Here is a 23,855-nt window from a genome sequence, read left to right on the forward strand (position 1 = left end):
TACATATACACACACCTTTTTGAAAGGCCCCAGAGGCTGCAACACCTAAGCAAGAGGCACCACTAACCAAACACTGCAATAAAGACCAATGAACTCTCCAAATAAGTAAGTGACAATGTTGTTGAAAAGTAAGGGTTAGGTTATAAAAAAAAGATCAAAATCTTTAATGATCCCTAGGATCACATATCAAATCTATCATAACCAAATGGAAAGAACATGGCACAACAGCAAACCTGCCAAGAGACGGCCGCATACCAAAACTCACAGACCGGGCAAGGAGGGCATTAATCAGAGAGGCAGCACAGAGACCTAAGGTAACCCTGGAGGAGCTTCAGAGTTCCACAGCAGAGACTGGAGTATCTGTACATAGGACGACAATAAGCCGTACGCTCCATAGAATTGGGCTTTATGGTAGAGTGGCCAGAAGAAAGCCATTACTTTCAGCAAAAAACAAAATGGCACGTTTTTGAGTTTGAGAAAAGGCATGTGGGAGACTCCTAAAATGTATGGAGGAAGGTGCTTTGGTCTGATGAGACTAAAAATGAACTTTTTGGCCATCAAAGAAAACACTATGTGTGGGGCAAACCCAACACATCACATCAGCCAAAAAACACCATCCCCAACATAGGGATGTTTTTCAGAAGTTGGGTCTGGGAAACTGGTCAGAGTTGAGGGAAAGATGGATGGTGCTAAATACAGGGATATTCTTGAGCAAAACCTATACCACTCTGTGTGTGATTTGAGGCTAGACAGACGTTCACCTTCCAGCAGGACAATAACCCCAAACACACTGTTAAAGCAACACTTGAGTGGTTTAAGGGGAAACATGTAAATGTGTTGGAATGGCCTAGTCAAAGCCCAGACCTCAATCCAATGGAAAATCTGTGGTCAGACTTAAAGATTGCTGTTCACAAGCGCAAGCCATCCAACTTGAAGGAGCTGGAGCAGTTTTGCAAAAAGGAATGGGCAAAGATCCCAGTGGTAAGATGTGGCAAGCTCATAGAGACTTATCCAAAGTGACTTGGAGCTGTGATAGCCGCAAAAGGTGGCTCTACAAAGTATTGACTTTAGGGGGGTGAATAGGTATGAATAGGCGAATAGGCACATTGACTTATGCTGTTATTTTGTCCTATTTGTCGTTTGCATCACAATAAAAAAAAAAAAATCTTCAAAGTTGTGGGCATGTTCTGTAAATTAAATGATGCAAAACCTAAAACATGCCATGTTAATTCCAGGTTGTGAGGCAACAAAACATGAAAAATGCCAAGGGGGTGAATACTTTTGCAAGGCACTGTATATCTTTTCAAGTGACAACACTGAAGAAATGACACTTTGCTACAATGTAAAGTAGTGAGTGTACAGCTTTTATAACAGTGTAAATTTGCTGTCCCCTCAAATTAACTCAACACACAGCCATTAATGTCTAAACCGCTGGCAACCAAAGTGAGTACACCCGTAAAATGTCCAAAGTGGACCGAAAGTGTTAATATTTTGTGTGGCCACCATTATTTTCCAGCAATGCCTTAAAGTGATTGTAAAGACTTTTTTTTTTTTTTTTTTTTTTTAAATAACAAACATGTCATAATTACCTCCACTGTGCAGCTCGTTTTGCACAGAGTGACCCCGATCCTCGACTTCTTGGGTCCCTCGGCAGCTTTTGCGGCTCCTTCTCACTTCAGATAACCCCCCTAGGAGAAGGGGGGCTGTCCCGGGGGGTTACCTTGCGGGCGCGCTCCCGAGTCCAGCATTTGCGTCCATAGACACAAATGACAGACTCGGCATCATCCCCCGCGTCATTGGATTGACAGCAGCGGGACCCAGCGGCTGCGCGGCTATCAATCTATTCAATCAAGAGCCGGGACCGCGTGCAGAGAGGGACAGCCGGTCTCCGGCATGGGAATGGCGGGGCTCAGGTAAGTAAAACGGTGGGGGGGGGGCGGTGACTGCCAGAAGTTTTTTTACCTTAGGTGAAAAAACATGAGGGTTTACAACCCCTTTAACCCTCTTGGACATGAAGTTCACCAGAGCTTCACAGGTTGCAACTGGAGTCCTCGTCCACTCCTCCATGACGACATCATGGAGGTAGTGGATGTTAGAGACCTTGCGTTCCCCCACCTTCTGTTTGAGGATGCCCCATAGACGCTCAATAGGGTTTAGGTCTGGAGACATGCTTGGCCAGTCCATTACCTTTACCCTCAGCTTCTTTAGCAAGGCAGTGGTCGTCTTGGGAAAAGAAAAAAAAAAAAAAATCGAGCTTCAAGGGTTGTAGCTTGGCGACCTGAGGTCACAGAGACCCCAAATGGGGGGGGGGGGGGGGTGCATAGCCTAAGTCTGACCCCACCACTGGTAAAAAATTTGGGGCTCCTACAACCTATGGTTCTGGAGATACGGGGCTCCTTGCACAGCCTGTCAGAAGCTGCATACAGAGCGGCCAGTTTAAATACAAGCTGACACACTCTGCAGCAGACTGAGAGGATCACAGTGCCTCTCCTCACTTCTTGTCAGAGACACTGAGCTCAATGGACAGCTTGGAGTCTTGGACCAATGGTAAAGTACCATTAGCCCCAGCACACCTCTCACTACAGTGTCATAGAAGGGGCATGTGTCTAAAAGACAAATGCTCCCTTCTAGCCCATGGGTGTAAGATTTACCCACAATCCCATGTTTTTCTCACACAGTTAAGTGGGAGAATGAGAATCTGCTGCTGTTGAAAAGTTACTGTTATAATCAAGCTAAATTATATATTATTATGCTATATGTTATAACATAATAATTTATTATTTATCTATTTACTGTGAAATTACTGGTTTGAAGTTATAACTTCAAACTTCAGTAATTTGTCCGTTAAGCCACCTGCTTGAGTACAGTTTTTGAAAATATAGCAAGTTACCTTAAAAACAATATATAATAATTATTTATATATTATTTATGGTAATTAACCCCTTGCCACCCAGGCCAATTCTGACACTTCTCTCCTACATGTAATCATAATTTTTTTGCTGGAAAATTACTCAGAACCCCCAAATATTATTTATATGGTTTTAGCAGACGTCCTAGGCAATAAAATGGTGGTCGTCGCAACTTTTTTATGTTGCACGGTATCTGCGCAGCAATTTTTCAAACGCGTTTTTTTATTTGGGGAAAAAATATTCATATTCATGTCATGAATATAAAAAAAAAAAAACACATTAAAAATAACGCAATTTTTTTGTATATTGTGAAAGATGATGTTACGCCAAGTAAATAGATACCCAACATGTCACACTTTAAAATTGTGCACACTCGTCAAATGGCGCCAAACTTCAGTACTTAAAAATCTCCATAGGCAACGCTTTACATTTTTTACAGATTACATGTTTAGAGTTACAGAGGAGGTCTAGTGCTAGAATTATTGCTCTCGCTCTAACGATTGCAGTGTATGTAACTTGTGCATATCTGGCTCTGATACTAGCCAGTGCCTCACCAGCCACTGACCTCACCGCATGTCCCTGTTGGAATACTGCCCTGTGCCCCGTTTTCAAAGGGAGGGGGTGCCAGCAGCACTCATGCAGCACCAGACCATGACACTCCCACCACCATGCTTGACTGTAGGCAAGACACACTTCTTTGTACTCCTCACCTGGTTGCTGCCACACACGCTTGACACCATCTGAACCAAATAAGTTTATCTTGGTCTCATCAGACCAAAGGACATGATTCCAGTATCCTTAGTCTGCTTGTCTTCAGCAAACTGTTTTCAGGCTTTCTTGTGCATGATCTTTAGAAGAGGCTTCCTTCTTGGATGACAGCCATGCCGACCAATTTGATGCAGTGTGCGGTTTATGGTCTGAGCACTGACAGGCCAGGCTGACCCCCCACCCCTTCAAATTCTGTAGCAATGCTGGCAGCACTCATACATCTTTTTTACTGGTCGCATGAATAAGAGCAGCCAGGTATTTTTTGAAGCACCCGATTAGAGCCAGAGGCTCTAATAGGCTTCAAAACAGAGTGGAATCGGGTCGCAGAGAGTGCGGTCCGATCCCACCCAGGTGTTTTACAACAGCAAATGAATATTCGCTGTTGCAACACTGATCTTCCTCCCGGCCAATCAGCTAGCTGGTCTGATACCCGGCTGAAAGGACAGGCGCTCCTATTGGATGCCTAGGAGGAGGGGAGGATACGGCGGAAGTGAGGAGAAGAGCCGATGCATGGATGCCCGGTCCCCGCTGCTGCGCCTTGGATGCCCGATCCCCGCTGCTCCTCAGACGTTTTTTCAGATCCTCAGAGAGTTCTTTGCCATGAGGTGCCATGTTGAACTTCCAGTGACCAGTATGAGAGAGCGATAACACCAAAATTTAACACACCTGCTCCCCATTCTCCCCATTGAGACCTTGTAACACTAATGAGTCACATGACACCAGGGAGGGAAAATGGCTAATTGGGCCCAATTTGGACATTTTCACTTAGGGGTGTACTCACTTTTGTTGCCAGCGGTTTAGACATTATTGGCTGTGTGTTGAGTTATTTTGAGGGGGCAGCCAATTTACACTGTTAGGCCCCTTTCACACGGGACGGATCCGTGTTGATCCGCCCCGTGTTTATCCGCTGCTCAGCGGAGATCGCTCCGCTTTCCCCAGCTGAGCAGGCAGATGACAGGACGGGACCCGCACACTGTGCAGGGACCGCCCTGTCAGATCTCCGCTCTCCCCTATGGGGGATCGGAGGAACACGGACCGTCTGTCCGTGTTCCTCCGATCCGCTCTGCAGACGGATAGAAAAATAGGATTTCCTTCCGTCCGCAGAATCGGACGAGAGCGGAGCCGGACAACATCTGACACCCGCTATCCCATAGGGATGCATGTATATCCGTATTTCATCCGAAAATGAATGGATGAAATACGGACATACTGTCCGCATGTGTGAAAGGGGCCTTATACAAGCTGTACACTCACTACTTTACATTGTAGCAAAGTGTCATTTCTTTCAGTGTTGTCACATGAAAAGATATAATAAAATATTTACAATAATGTGGGGGGTGTACTCACTTTTGTGAGATACTGTACATTCACATCAGTCCCTGCCCTCAAGGATATTACATTACAATCCAAGGTCCCTAACTCACACAAATACTAGAGCCAATTTAGACAGGATCCAATTAACCTACCAGCACGTTTTTGGAGCGTGGGACAGGGAGACATGGGTTGTCTCTGGAGTACCCGGAGAAAACCCATGCAGGCACAGGGAGAAAACGCAAACTCCATGCAGGTAGTGTTGTGGCTCGGATTCGAACTGACAACGCTTTTGCTGCTAGGCGAAAGTGCTGACCACTACACCACTATGCTGCTCACAATGGTTGATATATGCCACTGTGGTGGCATTACCTGCCTCCAATCGAATCAGTGTGCCTTTAGAAGGGGGTCCAGTGTTAGCCTGATAGATTTGCATTTGTTGTAAGAATTTTCCAATTGTAGGGAAGGAAATATTTTCCCACTGTTAGAGCTGAAGTGATGACCCACCAGGACAACAAAGTTTTTGTTTGGTTGGATAGAAGCATGAGTAAGTCTAGGTCCAGGCATGAGTAAGTCCATGTTGACAGAATGTTTAGTTCTTGAGTGGAAATGGGGGAAAGGTACTGCCTCAAAAGGAGGCAACTATTAGACCCAGAGCTCAAATTTCACTGTGGGAATTCTCTTGGATCTCAGTTGCGCAGCAGAAACTGTGAGTGAAAGAACTTTCTTTTCTGCTTGGGATCCAGGATCAGACCCAGTCCTTCAAGGCCTAGGGGGCTGGAGAGCAGATTTGTTAAAATTGATCACCCAGTTAAAGGCCGGAAGCAGCTGAATTGTCTCTTAGACATTTGTAGGGAGTTGTAAGGAAGATTAATTCTTCAGGAGAAAGTCTTCTAGGTAGCCTGTCACTTGGATGATCTGAGTTCTGCGAAGGGCAAGCAAGAGTGCCAAGACCTTTGTGTACATCCTGCAAAGTGTAGAAATTGCTGCTAAGGTGGGTAGTTTGGAACATGCAGATAGGCATCTTGAATGTCCTTGGATGTGATGTATTCCCCTAGAGGGGGAATTACTGGCCTTGCATATTCCATGCAAAATTTTGGAATTTGTAGGCATTTGTTATGTCCAGATGAATACTTCTGTTGGGCTTCAGTGTTGTGAACAAGTTAGAGTAAAAATCCCCTGAACCCATCCTGTGTCAATGCTGGTAAGACAACTCCCTGGGACTGGAGGTGGTTCAAGGTGTGCTGCAAAACTGACTGTTCTTGGACAGTTTTTGGTGGATTGAAAGAACAAAGCATTGAGGCAGTGGAGTTTTGAGCTCTATGTTGTACCCGGCAGATGCAGGTGATCTGCTACTGTGGAGGGTGGTTTTTGAACCTTCCTCTGAGGAAGCAAAACCTTCCCACCTTTGACCTCCTTGATGAATTAGTCCACTGCCCCACCACATGCCCTTCCACTTTCTTGGAAGGGCATACATGTCAGGTGCTGTTTACAGGCAGCCTCTGCTATGCAAGCCTTTAGCCATAAGATTCTGCCCATCTGTATGGAGATAAGAGCCTTTCTGGATATTTGTTTCATGACATCTTCCAGAGCATGTACACAAAAAGTAGAGCAAAGGGTAAATGTTGTAATTGATCTGTAATAGCACAATCCTGAAAAATAGGATTTTTATAACAGCTTATTGTAAAATCCTTCTCTTGGAGTACATCACGGGACACAGAGCCATAGTAGTTACTATGTGGGTTATAGGCCACCTTCAGGTGATGGACACTGGCACACCCTAAGACAGGAAGATCACTCACTATATAACCCCTCCCACTACTGGGAGTACCTCAGTTTTGTAGCAAAGCAATATACGTGTATTAGAAGAGGGGAGGGACCTCTGTGTACCATGATGTACTCCAAGAAAAGGATTTTACAGGTAAGCTGTTATAAAAATCCTATTTTCTTTATCGTACATCACGGGACACAGAGCCATAGTAGTTACTATGTGATATGTCCCAGAGCAATGCCAACTGAGGGGATGGAGACATAACGAAAGTAGGGCAACCATGAGACCAGAGGACTTATACTGCTGCCTGCAGCACACTACGCCTAAATGCAATATCCTCATGCCTTTTTTCATCCACCTAATAGAATTTGGTAAATGTATGGACTTAAGACCAAGTTGCAGCCTTGCAGATTTGAGCCATGGAAGCTTGGTGATGCACTGCCCACGAAGCACTAACAGCCCTAGTGGAGTGTGCTTTGATTTGATAGGGTGGAATTTTCCTCTTCAAACCATAAGCTTGAGCAATTACTTGCCGAATCCATTTAGAAATAGTAGATTTCGATGCTGCCTGTTCCCTTTTAGGACCTTCAAGCAACACAAACAAAACATCCATTTTTTGACTCTGAGCAGTCGCCTTCAAGTAGACTGACTGCTCTCACCACATCCAGAGAATGTAGTGACTTCTCTTCCGTAGAAAAGGGTTCTGGAAAAAATGAAGGTAGAACAATATCCTGGTTTAAATGAAAACCTGACACTACCTTCGGTATAAAGTTAGGATGAGGACGCAATACCACCTTTATCCTTGTGAATAATTAAATATGGCTCTTTACAAGAAAGAGCAGCCAACTCTGATACCCTTCTTGCAGAAGATATGGCTACCAGAAAAATTAGTTTCCTTGTCAAAAAGACCAAGGGAATATGCCGTATCGGCTCAAAAGGCTGTTTCTGGAAAGCCGACAGAACTAAATTCAAGTGACCTAACCGGAGGATTAAGCCGCGTTACCCCCTGAATAAAGCTACGAACCAGAGAATCCAAAGCAAGTGGTCATTGAAATAATACAGACAAGGCCGGGACCTGGCCTTTGATAGTACCCAAGGCCAGCTTCATTTCTAGCCTCATCTGCAGAAAGTCAAGGATCCTACCTATGACATACTTCCTGGGGTGCAAACCCCTAGATTCACACCAGACATATGTCTTCCAGACTCTATATGATTCTGGAAGCCGGCTTCCTTGCATTAACCAAGGTAGATACCACTGACCCTGATAGCCCACGCTTCTTCAGAATGTGGGTCTCAATAGCCAAACCATTAAATTTAGCGTTTGTAAGGTGGGATGGAATACCGGACCTTGCGAGAGAAGGTCTGGACGTGGTGGTAGGGTCCATGGGTCCCCTACCGCCATCCTTATAATCTCTGCATACCAGGATCTTCTGGGTCACGCTGAGGCCACAAGAATCACAGATTTCCCTTCCAGCGCAGGCTGAGTCACTAAACCTGCCAGAAAAAAAAAGTGCTTTTCAATAGGAATTCCAACTTCTTATCCATTGGATCCCTAAGCATTTGAGCATTGTCTACCGGACAAGTCAAACTTTTATTCACAGAGGATATAGCAGCGTCAATTGCTGGTATCTCCCATTTCTTAGTGAATTTTTCCTCCATAGGATAAAGTGTTGAAAACATTTTAGGAGGAAAAAAATACTTATCTGGGTGATCCCACTCAGAATACATAAGCTTTTCCAGCAATGAATGGACAGGAAAGGCATGCACTGCTTGAGGAGGCTTTAGCGAACCCAAACAAGAAGTGTGCTTATCAACCGACTCAGTTAGGGGTAGCATAAATGTGGAACGGACCATTTCAGTAAGGGAATGCACCATCAATCTTTCAGATTGTGAAGCTGATCCTTCCGCATTTGACCCCTCAGAAGAGGAGTCATCAGCCTCTTCACGGTTCCCTGAGAGAAAATTGTCTTCTCCCACCCCCAGTTCCTCAGATTGAGGGTCCTGGGTAATGGAAGGGGACCTGTCGCGTTTTGTCCCACACTGGGATGCGATTAAAGCCTCTAATCTTTCCTCCAATCCTATCATGGCTGAGGAAAAAACCTCTTCAGTAATATAGACAGGGGCTGCAGTGTTGGAAACAGTTGCAACATTTGACAGCCCTCTGACCAGCCACCTCCGATCTCTCAGGGGAGGATGCCATAGTAGAGATGAGTTTAGGCTTTTTTGAGCTTGAGGGAGTCCATTTTGAGCCCTTTTTTGGGGTGATTCTACCTCCCCTTCTGACCATAGCCGATGCACAAATGCAGAGGTACTACTAGAAGAAATTGCACCCACTGCTTGCGCATATAGTCCAGCAACTGCCGCTATTAGTGCTCAGCCTGGTGCTTTACTAAATGTGCCAAGGGAATGTCTGTGTCACCACTTAGATGCCCCCCTTTTTGCTCGTGTTCCTCCAACAGCTGCAGTCAGTAAAATGGAGCTTTTTAAGTGTACTCCCGCGCTGGACATTGCTGCACGCCAATGCCGCGCTAAGCCACGCCCCCTCCGTATTCGTACCACCCCCCTTCCTCTTTTCAAAAAGAACGTTTTCCCACGCGAGCGCGGGCCTCCGCTCCAACGGTATCAGCGTGTGTGTGTGTGTGTGGGTGGGTGGGTGGGGGGGGGGTGGCGTGGAGGAGAGCTGTGACAAAACCACCGTGCAGAGGCGGTGGAGAACAGGGTGGCATCGGACGATCGTTCTGGGCTTCCCCCTACTTTCCTGTGGGAGAGGGGGAGAGCTTCTGTCCAGGTGGGGGGTGTTTTTGGAAAAAAATCCTCCTCCAACATCTTACCGGAGGCCTGGGACTGCTAGCTGGAGGGATATCTGCAGTTCCTTTTTTATTTAGCTGCACTTTTCTTAATTTTCAAAATACTTTACAATGAACCTAAAATGCTAACTTCCTTTATTCCCCATAAGTAAAAAGAACTCACCTATCAAAAGACCAGCTTGTCTGCATGCCATTGCCATGGCAAAGACTGGAACACGTTCTTTGGCGCTAGAATGCCGTGTCAGATAGCCAAAGATTGAAGCCCCAGCTCCCCCACCAATACCTAAAAAGAAGGAAAATAAGATTGTACCTTCAAACCACTTCGAGGTTTGTTTACTAAAGGCAAATAGACTGCACTTTACAAGTGCAGTTGCACTCTTTTTCCCCAGAGCTTAGTGAATGAGATGAAGCTCTCCCGTCTTTCATCATCTAACCATGTGCAAGCAAAAATGCTGTTTTTTTTCCCTCTTGCACCTGACTAGGGATTCTTTACAAAGTGACAATTCACCACATTCACTAAGCTCTGGGAAAAATCAACTCCTGTGTGTAAATACCAAAAACATGTTTAAAGTAGAACCAAACAAAAACAGTGAAGATTTGCTGTTATGGGTGAAATTTTGAAATGTTAAATTGTGTCAATGCAGTTCCTAAAAAAATATAACCTCGGTCTGGAAGTCCTCTTGAAAAATATCTATGTAAAAAAAAAACACTGCGCTATTCACAAAGTTTCTTATTTAACTAAAAAATGTGCTACAATCCTTTCTAGAAATGATTATGCATCACAAAATGACATATGTAAAATAAATAGGAATGGAATTTGTTCTAAGCATAAACGTGATTGTTAAAAAAAAAAAAAAAAAAAGTGAACAGTGCTTTCACCTGTTTGCATACAGCTATACCCAATTTAACATTGTTTACATATCATGGAAAACACGAATGTGCCAAAAAGTCTAGTGATCCTTCATTATTTAAATCTGGTTTTAAAAGCTAGAGTGCAATCCCACCAAAAACACACCATCCAACAACAAATGGAAAGCAAAGCTTTCCAAATACAAAGGACCTCTTATTACAGAATTTTAACAACACACAGAAATTATTATCGCCAGTTTTGCATATACACTATATTACCAAGAGTATTGGACGCCTGCCTTTACACGCACATGAACTTTAATGGCATCCCAGTCTTAGGCCGTAGGGTTCAATATTGAGTTTGCCCACCGTTTGCAGCTATAACAGCTTCAACTCTTCTGGGAAGACTGTCCACAAGGTTTAGGAGTGTGTCTATGGGAATGTTTGACCATTCTTCCAGAAGTGCATTTGTGAGGTCAGGCACTGATGTGAACGAGAAGGCCTGGATCACAGTCTCTGCTCTAATTCAACCCAAAGATGTTCTATCAGGTTGAGGTCAGGATTCTGTGCAGGCCAGTCAAGTTCCTCCACCCCAAACTCACTCATCCATGTCTTTATTGACTTTGCTTTGCACAGAAGAGTTGAAGCTGTTATAGCTGCAAAGGGGCAACTCAATATTGAACCCTACAGACTAAGACTGGGATGCCATTAAAGTTCATGTGTATGTAAAGGCAGAATGTACACGACCAGTAAATATCAATAAAAATTAACTGAGTGTAGTTTGTACAGTTTTCTACTATACTAAAAATACATATGACCATGCATGAAATCTATTATCTAGAAAGTGCGAGTATTAAAATAAAAATCGGAAAGGACATATGTTTTTCTCATCCCTGCAGACCCAGTTGATATTAGTGGTCCTTTAAAAGAAATACAGGCAATCCCTGGGTTACAAACAAGACAGGTTCTGTAGCTTTGTTCTTAAGTTGGATTTGTATGCAATTTGGTACATTTTATTAAGTGCAACTCCAGCCAAAAAAATTATTTTTACGTTTTTTGGATAGCATGGGGAAAGGTGAACCGCCCCTGTAATGTTTGTTTTGCGGTCTATGCCCCTGTTCAGAAGATTTCACCTCACTTTCTTTCCCTGTAACAATTGGATTTTGAAAATTTTGGGTTGCCATGGAAACGAGGATTGGTAATAAAGCTTTAGTGGATACACCTTTTTCCCATGATAACTCTTACAGGAGTGAATTTCCCTTCCTAGCGGTAGCTTTCCTCTCACTTCCTGTTGTTTCTCTCCGTTTGTAAGTATTAGTCATAGGTAAGTCGGATGTTTGTAACTCGGGGACTGCCTGTATAGAAAATGCCACTTTATGAGAATGCAAGTTGTTTGGCTGTCTCCGAGCCACCAATTAGATACCAAGCCGGAATCGGCTTTGATCGGGTCTCGGATCTTGGAAATAGTAACCCAGAAGCGATGTCATGAAATCGCTTCCGGTTTACAGAAGACTTAAAGGTGCCAAATTTAAAAAATGTCAGTATTCAAAACTGCCAAACTTGGCGTTTTGAATGCTTTTAAGTTCAGAGGGATTTGGGGTCTTATAGACCCTAGATCCCCTCATAAAGAGTATCTGTTACTGCCTATTAATGTCAGAAGGAATGTTTACATTCCTTTTGACAGCAATAAAAGTGATCAGAATTTTTTTTTCAAAGGGACAGTGTAAAAAAAAAATTAAATAAATAAATAATAAACAAGAAAAAAAATTCAAAAATAAGTAAAGCGCCCCATCCCTCTGGCTGTTTAATGTAAAGGGGTCCAAAGGTACGGGGGCTGTGTAATGTAAGGGAGTCCAGAGGTGCGGGGCTGTGTAAAGGGTTCCAGAAGTGTGGGGGCTGTGTAATGTAAAGGGGGCCAAAGGTGCGGGGGTTGTGTAATGTAAAGGGGGCCAAAGGTGCAGCGACTGTGTAATGTTATCCTAATTTATTAGCTGGTGAATGTGGCCTTCCATGCATTCACATACATTAAATCCAGCTTTTAAGTGGAAAAAGGTTGCTGACCCCTGCTTTATGTACTAGGTGAATGAGCCTGTTGGCCACAAAGTTGAACAGTGGAGACACATGTCGACAGATCAGAGGGCTACCTGCTAAAAAACTGACATTACCTGCTACCAACCGACTAGCCAGGAGAAACCATTTGGAGATTCCAACAAAGTACATGAAATTACCTATTGAAATAAAGGAAATTAGGAACAATTGTGTATGGTAACACATAACAGACAAAGAAAATAGGAATAGTTTATTATAAAAGGATGACATTTCACCAATTGATAGATCACAAAAAATAAATAAATAAACAAGTGCATTTTTGAGACACACTAGCTTTTTCAATATACAGTACTTTGAAAAAGTATTCATACCCCTTGAAATTTTCCACATTTTGTCATGTTACAAACAAACACATAAATGTGTTTTATTGGGATTTTATGTTATAGGCCAACACAAATTGGCACATAATTGTGAAGTGAAAGCAAAATGATAAATGGTTTTCACATTTTTTTTACAAATAAACGAAAAGTGTGGGGTGCATTTGTATTCAGCCCCTCTGAGTCAATACTTTGTAGAACCACCTTACCTGCAATTACAGCTGCAAGTCTTTTTGGATATGTCTCTACCAGCTTTGCACATCTAGAGAGTAACATTTTTGCCCATTCGTTGCAAAAAAGCTCAAGCTCTGTCAGATTGGATGGAGAGCATCTGTGAACAGTAATTTTCAAGTCTTGCTTCAGTCTCAATTGGATTGAATTGACTGGGCCATACTAAAACACGAATATGATTTGATCTAAACCATTCCATTGTAGCTCTGGTTGTATGTTTAGGGTCGTTGTCCTGCTGGAAGGTGACCCCCCCGCCCCAGTCTCAAGTCTTTTGCAGACTCTAACAGCTTTTCTTCTAATGCCGTGTACACACAATCGGATTTTGCGGCATACTTGGTCCGGCGAACCTGAGTCCGTCTGACAATTCGATCGTGTGTGGGCTCCAGCAGACTTTTTTCTCTCAAAAGTTTGACGGACCTAGAAATGAAACATGTTCCAAATCTGTCCGACGGACTCAAGTCTGGTCGAAAAGTCCGCTCGTCTATATGCTAGTCCGACAGACAAAAACCAACGCTAGGGCAGCTATTGGCTACTGGCTATGAACTTCCTTGTTTTAGTCCGGTCGTACGTCATCACGTATGAATCCGTCGGACTTTGGTTGATCGTGTGTAGGCAAGTCCGTTAATTCGGAAAGTCCGTCGTAAAGTCCGTCGAAAAGTCCGCCAGACAAAGTCTGCCGTAAAGTCCGCTCGTGTGTACGCGGCATAAGATTGCCCTGTACTTGACTCCATCCATCTTCCCATCAACCCTGACCAGCTTCCCTATCCCTGATGAAGAAAAGTATCCCCACAACATGATGCTGCCACCACCATGTTTCATGGTGGGGATGGTATGTTCAGGGTGATGCACAGTGTTAGTTTTCCACCACACATAGCATTTTGCTTTTAGGCCAAAAAGTTAAATTTTGGTCTTATCTGACCAAAGCACCTTCTTCCACATGTTTGCTCTGTCCCCCACAAGGCTTCTCGCAAACTGCAAATGGGACTTATTATGGCTTTTTTTCAACAATAGCTTTCTTCTTGCCACTCTTCCATTAAGGCCAGATTTGTGGCGTGCACGACTAATAGTTTCCCCCACCTGAGCTGTGGATCTCTGCACCTCTCTTCCATAGTTAACATGGGCCTCTCGGCTGCTTCTTTGATGAATGCTCTTTGCCCGGCCTGTCAGTTTAGTTGGATGGCAATGTCTTGGTAGGTTTGCAGTTGAGCCATACTCTATACATTTTTGGATGATGGATTGAACAGTGCTCTGTGAGATGTTCAAAGCTTGGGATTTTTATAACCTAAACCTGCTTTAAACTTCTCCACAACTTTGTCCCTGACCTGTCTGGTGTGTTCCTTGGCCTTTGTGATGCTGTTTAGTTCACCAAGGTTCTATAACAAACCTCTGAGGGCTTCACAGAACAGCTGTATTTATACTGAGATGAAATTACACAAAGGTGGACTCTATTTACTAATTAGGTGACTTCTGAAGGCAATTGGTTCCACTAGATTTTAATTAGGGGTATCAGAGTAAAGGGGGCTAAATACAAATGCACGCCACACTTTTCAGATGTTTATTTGTAAAAACCTTGGAAAGCCATTTATCATTTTCCATCCACTTTACAATTATGTGCCAATTTGTGTTGGCTTATCACATAAAATCCCAATAAAATACATTTATGTTTTTGGTTGCAACATGACAAAATGTATAAAATTTCAAGGGGAATGAATATGTTTTCAAGGCACTGTATCTGGGTGAATCAAACTAAATATGTGTATAATCGTTCACCTTTTCCCTTCTGCTATTCTTTTAAAACTGAGATCATTAAAATATCTTGACAGTTTAAACTCCCTTTTTTCTGGATTACATTTTTCAGACCCTGAAATTCATAGAGTGTTATAGAGACTCATTAGAAACCTGTCCCTCGTTTGTGCAACTTGCAACAGATTTATGTAACAGTTGTTAAGGTAGGGTGCATATGGAATCTGGTGCAGAATTATGCTTCAGACATTATTTTTATATACTTAAACCCAGTGCCGGCTGGTGCTCCATTGGCCAGGGGGAGGCCGATGGACCTGACCACGGGCCCCCACCCCCCCGGTCGCTCCCCATCAGCCCTGCAAATACCCTGTGCATGTCACGGCTCAGTAGACACACACAGGGAAGGTGTGAGGATCAGAGCATAGACAAAGGAGCAGAGTCCACCTCGCTCTACTCCTTTGTCTATGGATGGGATGAACAAAGCAGGCTAGCTAGGCTGCTATCTCGGGACTTTACAATTTCCATTAAATTGACCAAAACCATGTTATATAAGGACATACCTAAACAATTCATTCAGTTTGTATCCAATGCGTAGGTGCTTATATTATACAGTTGGTGGTAGAGCTAATGGAAATTGTACAAACAAATGATATAGTATATGGTCAGCTTTAGCTGGTTTACTCTATATGCGGGGATAAGCCGGAACATGCCAAGGTATGCAAGCAATAGCTTCCTTTTTAATAACAGAAAACATTTCTTTAGGTCTCTTGTAACTATCAGCACATTTCTCTTTGTATATAGCTTTAGCCACGTTGCTGATATTTACTGTAAAAAATAAAAATATAGCTGCCACTACTGATCACTCGGGTTCAAGAAGCAAGGCTAAACTAATATACAGTATTTAATCTTCGGTTTGTCATTGACTTAAAGTTTAACTAGAGGCAAAACATTTAAATTTTTATTTTTCTTATGTTTTGGAAAGAATGGAGAGGGATTAGAACACCTTTCAGGTTTTTATTGTGTTCCTATTAGGGAGGTTTACGCTTTCTATTTGTTTCTGTTTATCCTTATCATTTAAAGTAAAAGAAAAAAAAGAGATATAGCGGTGGAAATCTTCCAATGGGGACACTAGTTCTGGTGACCTGGGGGGCCCCAAAAGATTTCCCTAATTTGCAGAGATTTCCTCACTTCCTGTTTTGGCTATTAGACAGGAAGTAAAAAGAAACCTCCCCAATGGGACACAGATGGCAAAATAAAAAAAAAAAAAAACCTGACAGGGATTGTACATTTTCCTTACTCTATCCACAATTAAAAAAATAAATGTTTCTTTTAGTTCTACTTTAAAATGGCCCCAAGTTGGAAAAAAAAATTGCTCCCTCATCCCGGCAACCCTGTTTCAAATGAATAATAATGATTATTAAAAAAAAAAAAAAAAAATGGCCCTACAATACTAAAACTTTTGTTGCAGTAAATGCTGCTCTGAGCACTCGTGGAGGCCAATCATGTTACCATATGCCTAGAAATCTGGCCTAGTAATTGCAGCTGAAGGAACTGAGGTTTCTGCAGGGCCATCCACCTGGAGATTTTGCCTGAACTGTGATCCTGTCCTTCAGCCAAGATGATGTAACTGAAATCCTAGGGACGGAATTAACTAACCATGCCGTTTAACAGATACATTTTATCAGAAATGTAAACTTATTCTTTAAATAACATTGTTGGCACTAGCGGGTGAGAAACAAAAACCATACTACACTGAAAAGGTTTAAATGTAAAACATAATATGCCTTGCCTGCAATCTCAAAGCAATTACTAAATAGGATGACATGCTTTGTTTTGCCCGTCCTGTCTGACCAGTAACCAAACACGGGACCAGACAATAATTCAGTTAGACTGAAGGCAGAGAGAACAAGACCCAAGAAGAAAGGTTGTGCATCTAATGTTTGCAGGTACATCCAAACGGTGGGTAGGATCACAGCTAGAAGAGGAAAACAAACATGAAATTAATTCTTTATACAATACACTTCCATATAAAGTTAATAAGCCTCCAATGAGTTGGTATTTTTAGTTAGCAAAGCAACTTTTGACATAAGTGCCATACTCTAAAAAAAAAAAAAAAAAAAAAAAAAAAATGCATGCATGGGGAGTTTACAGTAGAGGTGCACCGAATGGAAAATTTTGGTGCTGAAACCGAAAATTCCGGCTGCACTTGGCCAAAACCGAAAATGACAGTTTTTCTAAAAAAATATATATATTTTTTATATGTAATTGTAATATATTCGACTTTTCAATTAATATCATGAATTTAAATGAATAGGACGTTATTGCCGGCTAATATCGGCACCTTTAGCGCAAGAAAAGCTCAAGGAAAATGCATCCCTTTAAATCCTACGTATCTGTTCACACTGGTCCGCTGCACTTCCTCCCCGTTGAAATGCATTGAAAACACAGCAATAACACATCAATAAGGCACCAGTGTTACATTTTTTATGTGGTTTTTTGAGAGACATGACTTCTGAAAAATATACTATAAGCACAGTAAAATCGCAGTAAAAATCACTGGAAAAATCGCAGTAAAATTGTGGTAAAAGCACGTTAGTTTTCGTCACCATTAATTGGCAACTTTTTCTCTATTAAAAAAATGCCGAAAACACAATTTTTGGCCATCGAAATTTCAGCACATCTCTAGTTTACAGGTATACAATCCAAGAGCATGAGGTAACCATGTGCCTAAATGTAAAATTGCTTAAAATACAGTTTCTTTTTCACTTGTACCATTAATGAACAGAATATGTCTGAATACAAAAATTGGATTTTTGTACCTACCGTAAAATACTTTTCTTGGAGTTCACTGAAGGACATAGAAATTGGAGACTACTGGGTTATACTGCTGCCTACAGAAAGATTTGGAAACTGACAAACAAAAAACAGTGAATGGCCTGGTGTAACCCTACCAATATCAGCACGCATCAGTTTTATACAACATAGAAGAGCAATAAAAAGAGCAAGATCATAGACACAAGGGTAGGACCCCCGTCCATCAAAGACCTCCAAGAAAAGGACTTTGTGGTAAAGAAAGCACCGAGATCGGACCCTATATGGCAGGGGTGTCCAAACTTTTTTCAAAGAGGGCCAGATTTCATGAAGTGAACATGCATGAGGGCCGACCATTTTGCCTGACTTTTTTTGAACCATTAAAATTAAATGCAAATGAAATTTTTATGCAAAGTTTATTGCAAACGGCATACTTTTAATTTTGTCACATGGATGACAAATCTAAACAGGTGTTAAATCACTCTGCCTTTCATATCTGAAGGCCAGATGAAAAAAAAAAAATCCAGAAAGCTGAAATATATGTCAGGAAAATTGTAAAGTACATTACATATTATAATAAAGGCTGTCTGTCAACTTTTAAGTTAAAAAAATATAAACAGGAACATAACATCAAGTATACATCTTGTGTCCAAATTCATAACTAATTTAGACCAACTGACATTAACTGAGATTTTATAATATATTCATCTCAATTGAAGAAGAAAACTTGTCTGCACTAATGTGAAGGGTGAAACTGAGATCTGGACTGCAGCACATAGGCTAGGTCTGGGTCAAAGGCAGTGGTTTTGATGCGCAAAATGTCCCGCAGGTGAGAGTCACTTAGTCTTGTCCTCACGCGGTTCTTGTTAAAGTTCATAGCAGAGAATGTCTTCTCACACATATATGTTGAGCCAAACAAGCTCAGCATTTTCTTAGCCAATGTTCGAATCTCTTGAAACCGGCTCTTATCCAGTTGGCGGTAAAAGTTCACAAGAGAGAGCTGTTGGTGACGACTGCATAACTCGCTGTCACAATGCAGCTCAATGAGCTCGAGCTGCAGCTGATCTGGAGCATCATTGGGGTCAACAGAGAATGGAGAGGAGAAAAGGCTGATCTCCTTTTCAATAGCTGCAAAATCCTGAAAGCGCCGTTTAAACTCCCCAGCCAGAGATGTGATGTCTGCTGCATACCTGCTCATTTGTGCACTGATATTGTCCTGTGGAAAACTGTTCATTATTTCCTGCAATGCTGAAAAATGTATGAGATTGGGCTGTGTTTGTGATAACTGCCTTATGAAAAGTTGCAGCTTTGTTCCAAAGGCTTTGAGGTGTGAATAAAGCTGGTTCACCGCTGCATCTTTCCCCTGAAGACTGGTGTTCAGTACATTCAGATGCTTTGTTATGTCAACTAGAAACCCCAAATCAGCCAGCCAAATCGGATCAGATAGTTCTCGCATTGGTTGTCCCTTTGTTTCTAAGAATTCTCCGATTTCCTTTTTGAGAGAGTTGAAACGCTGCAGTGCAGACCCCCGGCTGAGCCATCTTACATCGTTGTGATATACAACATCTTCGTATTCAGCCTGGATGTCCAGTAGAAACTGTTTAAACTGGCGGTGGCACAGGGCTTTAGAGCGAATAAAATTAATAGTCTTCACCACCGGTTTCATAACATGGTCATATTTGAGATGTTTGGCGCAGAGAACTTGTTGATGAATGATACAGTGGAGTTTTATAGCTTTGCCTCCTTCTTCGATCACCTTGTTACAGATTAGGGTTGCTAATCCACTTCGTTCTCCAGCCATGGCAGGTGCCCCATCAGTAATAATCCCAGTAAGTTTGTTCCAAGGCAGTTTCATGTCATCTATGGCGGAACTAACAGAGACAAATAAATCTTTTCCTCTTGTTTGGTCCGTAAGGCTTTGGAGGTCAAGTAGCTCTTCAGTCACGTTCATTTCATCGTCCACCCCTCTCATAAAAATCAGCAACTGAGCCGTGTCAGATAGATCCGTGCTTTCATCACAGGCTACTGAAAAGAAGTCAAAATCCACTCCTTTGGATGTCAACTGTCTCTTAATATCTGATGAAATCTCTTCAACTCTCCGTGTCACAGTGTTACGAGCCAGGCAAATGTTGGCAAACTCTTGCTTCTTCTCGGGACAGATATTCTCAACCATTTTCATAACACATTCTTTGATAAAGTCACCCTCAGAAAAAGATTTGCAATTTTTAGCAATTAACGTTGACACCTCATAGCTTGCCTTTGTGGCATTTTCATTTGACTCACGGGCTCTTGTGAAAAATCGCTGTTGCGACATTAAAACAGCTTCAAGTTGCTTCAACTTTTCACTGCGGTCGTGCCCTGTTAGCTTGTCGTATGTGCTATGTCGCGACTGGTAGTGTCTCTTGACATTAAATTCTTTATAAACAGCCACAGTCTCTTGGCATATCAGACAAACACAGTGATTCCGTATTTCAGTGAAGAAATATTCCACTTTCCACCTGTCCTGGAAGCGGCGGCCCTCACTGTCAACTTTCCTTCTCTTGTTTACAGTCGCCATTTTAGAAATTGACCAGAAGGGAAAGGGATCTTGTGAGCGCAGTGTCAGAGGTTTTGGTCTAAGCGTGTTCGTCCGATACACTAATACACTGCCCAACAAGTATTCTCCTACCTTTGTGGCTGTGTGTGGTGAAGATGAGCTGTTATTTGGATATATATATCTCCTCTTTGGCCCCCAAACAAATCCCAGAGGATGGGCTCAGTTTTGTACAAATGATTTATTTTCTCTCCTGAGAAATCTGGCCTTTATTACTTCTGTGGCCCCCAAGTTCTGATCAGGGCAAGGATGAGCTTTTTTTTATATATATTTTATATTCTTTCTGGCCCCCACTTGTAATCTGCCCCCAGGCTCAGATCAGGGCAAAGATGAGCTATTTTTTTTAATATTCTTTCTGGCCCCCACTTGTAATCTGCCCCCAGGCTCAGATCAGGGCAAAGATGAGCTATTTTTTTAAATATTCTTTCTGGCCCCCACTTGTAATCTGCCCCCAGGCTCAGATCAGGGCAAAGATGAGCTATTTTTTTTAATATTCTTTCTGTCCCCCACTTGTAATCTGCCCCCAGGCTCAGATCAGGGCAAGGATGAGTTGTAGATATATAATAATAAAATAATTTCTGTGCACTCCTGAGTTATATTAGTCCCCGAGCGCCGCTCACTTCAGGGATCATGCACGAGCCCGCTGGGACGCTGACAGCACACGGCGCCGCAGCCAATCACCACCGCCAATCACCGCCGCCAATCACAGGCACTGAGAGCTCTGCAGCTGCCGCAGGGAAATGACTCAGTGTCTGCTATTGGCGCCGCGTGCTGTCAGCTACCCGGAGGGTTTTGGAACACGCCCCTGCTTGTCAGTGAGAGGCGCTCGGGGATTACGGAACAATTTCTGTGCACTCCTGAGTTATATTAGTCCCCGAGCGCCGCTCACTTCAGGGATCATGCACGAGCCCGCTGGGACGCTGACAGCACACGGCGCCGCAGCCAATCACTGCCGCCAATCACCGCTGCCAATCACAGGCACTGAGAGCTCTGCAGCTGCCGCAGGGAAATGACTCAGTGTCTGCTATTGGCGCCGCGTGCTGTCAGCTTCACGGAGGGTTTTGGAACACGCCCCTGCTTGTCAGTGAGAGGCGCTCGGGGATTACGGAACAATACAGACATTGCAGAGTGCGGAGCAAGGGGGGCCACAAGGGTGACAAAAGCTGGAGGCATGTGGGGGCCGTATAAAACCGGACCGCAAATGGCCCGCGGGCCGGACTTTGGACATGCCTGCTATATGGTAATCGGGGCCAATTGCTGATCGCTGTCTGATTCTAAAAAGTCAGGTTTCATCCCACAGGCACTTCACTAAGTAAAGTATGTGTTCCATATGTGATGGTAAACGTTGCGGGAAGTGAACTTCCTGACTTTTCACTTTACGGAAATCACCAATTTGGAGAGGCTCTTTCCCTAAAACCTGGGCTCCAACAGCTATGCCGTTAAAGTCAACAACTGTGAAGCAGAATGGTAAACAGGTCCTTGGGACAGAAGATTCTGACAGTCTGGCAAATGGAGCATCTTCCAGGAGTTTGATTAGCACAGATTGCCAATCTGCCTGAGCCAATACAAAGCTATAAGTATTACTGGTTTTAATCCCGCACAGCAGAAGCAGGAGAAGTTTCAGGAGAAGTAAGGCATAAATCAGGCTGTACTTATCCCATGGAGCCACCAGGGCATCCACTGTTTCTGCAATATAAGCTCTGTACATGTAGTCAAATCTATCCAGTTTGTTGTTGAATCTAGAGGCCAAGAGGTCCACATCCAGCATTCCTACCCATGACACAGGTGTAGGAACCATTCCTCTGGATCGAGATGCTGACAGCTGAGGAAGTCAAAAACGGCAGTTGGTAAAGGCTGGACTGTGGTTTTGGCCAAGAAAGAATCCTTTCTACTTGCTGTAGAAAGACTTCTAGTTCCTCCCTGATGGTTGATGTTGTAGCATTGTCCAACTGGATCCCGATCAGATGATCCTGCAGTTGGGGTGACCAGCACTGTAGGGACAACAAAATTACACAGAGCCTGTTGGGCTGGCAATCATTATGAGGCTTTTCCAAGAGATCAGAAGAAACAATTTACCCATCTCCAAAAACTGGATTCCTGAGCAGGTCCGAGGCAACCTAGTCCTTAGTATCAGGTGAGTCAGTTTGTCCAGGGACTGAACCAATGTGTCCTCCAATGACAGGAAGTTGAGTTGTAGTGTTCTAAAGTGGAACTGGATGAATGGGAATGCCTTGAATGAAGCTCCCATCAGTCCCAAGGCTCATGAAGTTTCTCTTTGGAAACAAAAAAACTCTGGCTTGAGCTGTGTCTAGGATAAGACCCAGACACTCCAAGCAATGAGTTGGCTCTAACACGGACTTCTGAAGGTTCAGAATTCAACCAAACATTTTTAAGGTCTGAATTGTCCATGCCACATTGTTGGTCAGACTGTTCCTTCAACAGGAAGTTATTCAGATATCCCTTAATGGGAATGCATTGGGAAGATAACAAAGGAAGCACAGGGCCAAAATCTTGTTAAAAACTCAGAGGGAAGAAAACAGGCTAAATGGCAGAGCCAGGAATTGGAAGTACTGGGGACTTACAGCAAAGCATAGGAAGCACTGGTAAAAAATGGGGACATGCAAGTATGCATTTGTGAGGTCTACAGAGATCAGCATGACCTGATGGAGAGAAGTTTATGACTGGTGAACTTTGGAAAATTAGGGCCTTGAGATCCAGTATCGGGTGGATGCCCCCTTCTGGTTTGGGGACCATGAAAAGGTTGGAGAAAAACCCCTGATACACTGAACATTTCTTGGGAACATGGTCGATAACTCCTTGATCCACAAGACCTGAAGGAATAGTCTGCATAGAAATCTGCTTATCCTTTGACACAAGCAGGTTGGAAGACTTGAACTGTGGAAGGGACGGGGATCAGAAGTATAGTTTGTAGCCCTTGGAAACCACCTCCTGTAGCGATGCCTCTGAGATACTGTCTTTTCAAGCATCCACAAAGACTAACTGTGTCCCCAGTGGTGACCATTGCCATCACAGTCAGTACAGATTGCAGTTTGGCCCATAAAATCCTGCATAACTGCAATGAAATCCCCCTAGTATAGAACTGAGAGGTGGGCCATTCCAGACAGAGCTAAGGAAGATTCTGGGATTCAACAGGTTGTACTCCAAGGCAGGGACAAAGTAGCTCAGAGTACAAAGCTAGGCCTTCAATATTCAAAAAACAGCTGCTGAAAGCAGGAGAGGTTTAAAGGGCTGGAGGTGACCAGCAATGACATACCAAGCATAATCCACATGGCACTCACTATAAGGAGCAGTAGTGAGCATGTGTTACTTCATACTAAATGGCTGGAACAACAACACTCCCCCTAAGGGATTGCATCAGAGCTCATTCCCCAAGCAATAACCTGAAAAAATAGGGATAATGATGCAGCTTAATGGTCCTATTCTTGAGCCAATTCCTCGGTACACATGGCATACCCAGGAAAATTAGTCTTTAGAGACTGGGTCACACCAAAGGCTGTGCCATGCCTCAAGACCCACAAACCGCTCCACTGCTAACATAGTTCGGTTAGTGCCACAATGCGGAACCCAGTGTCAGGTTAGCCCCGCAATTATACAGTCGATCGGATTCCAAACATG

At 43.2% G+C, this 23,855-nt stretch overlaps 1 protein-coding gene across 5 annotated transcripts in view; it reads right to left on the bottom strand.

Moving 5' to 3' along the window:
- LOC141139954 (major facilitator superfamily domain-containing protein 8-like) overlaps window positions 1-23,855 on the bottom strand; it is a 91,939-nt gene that overhangs the window by 37,970 nt on the left and 30,114 nt on the right. For 3 of the 5 annotated variants that reach the window (XM_073626600.1, XM_073626599.1, XM_073626604.1), the window contains 3 exons: window positions 16,605-16,790; window positions 12,581-12,643; window positions 9,730-9,849 (listed from right to left, as the gene is read on the bottom strand). In XM_073626600.1, coding sequence (XP_073482701.1) covers window positions 9,730-9,849; window positions 12,581-12,643; window positions 16,605-16,790 — 369 coding nt within the window. Of the gene's footprint in view, window positions 1-9,729; window positions 9,850-12,580; window positions 12,644-16,604; window positions 16,791-17,638; window positions 17,726-23,855 lie in introns of all 5 variants that reach the window. The other 2 variants (XM_073626603.1, XM_073626602.1) reach the window with 1 other exon arrangement.

The sequence above is a fragment of the Aquarana catesbeiana genome, linkage group LG04, assembly GCF_042186555.1.
Source record: "Aquarana catesbeiana isolate 2022-GZ linkage group LG04, ASM4218655v1, whole genome shotgun sequence".
Lineage (NCBI taxonomy): Eukaryota > Metazoa > Chordata > Amphibia > Anura > Ranidae > Aquarana > Aquarana catesbeiana.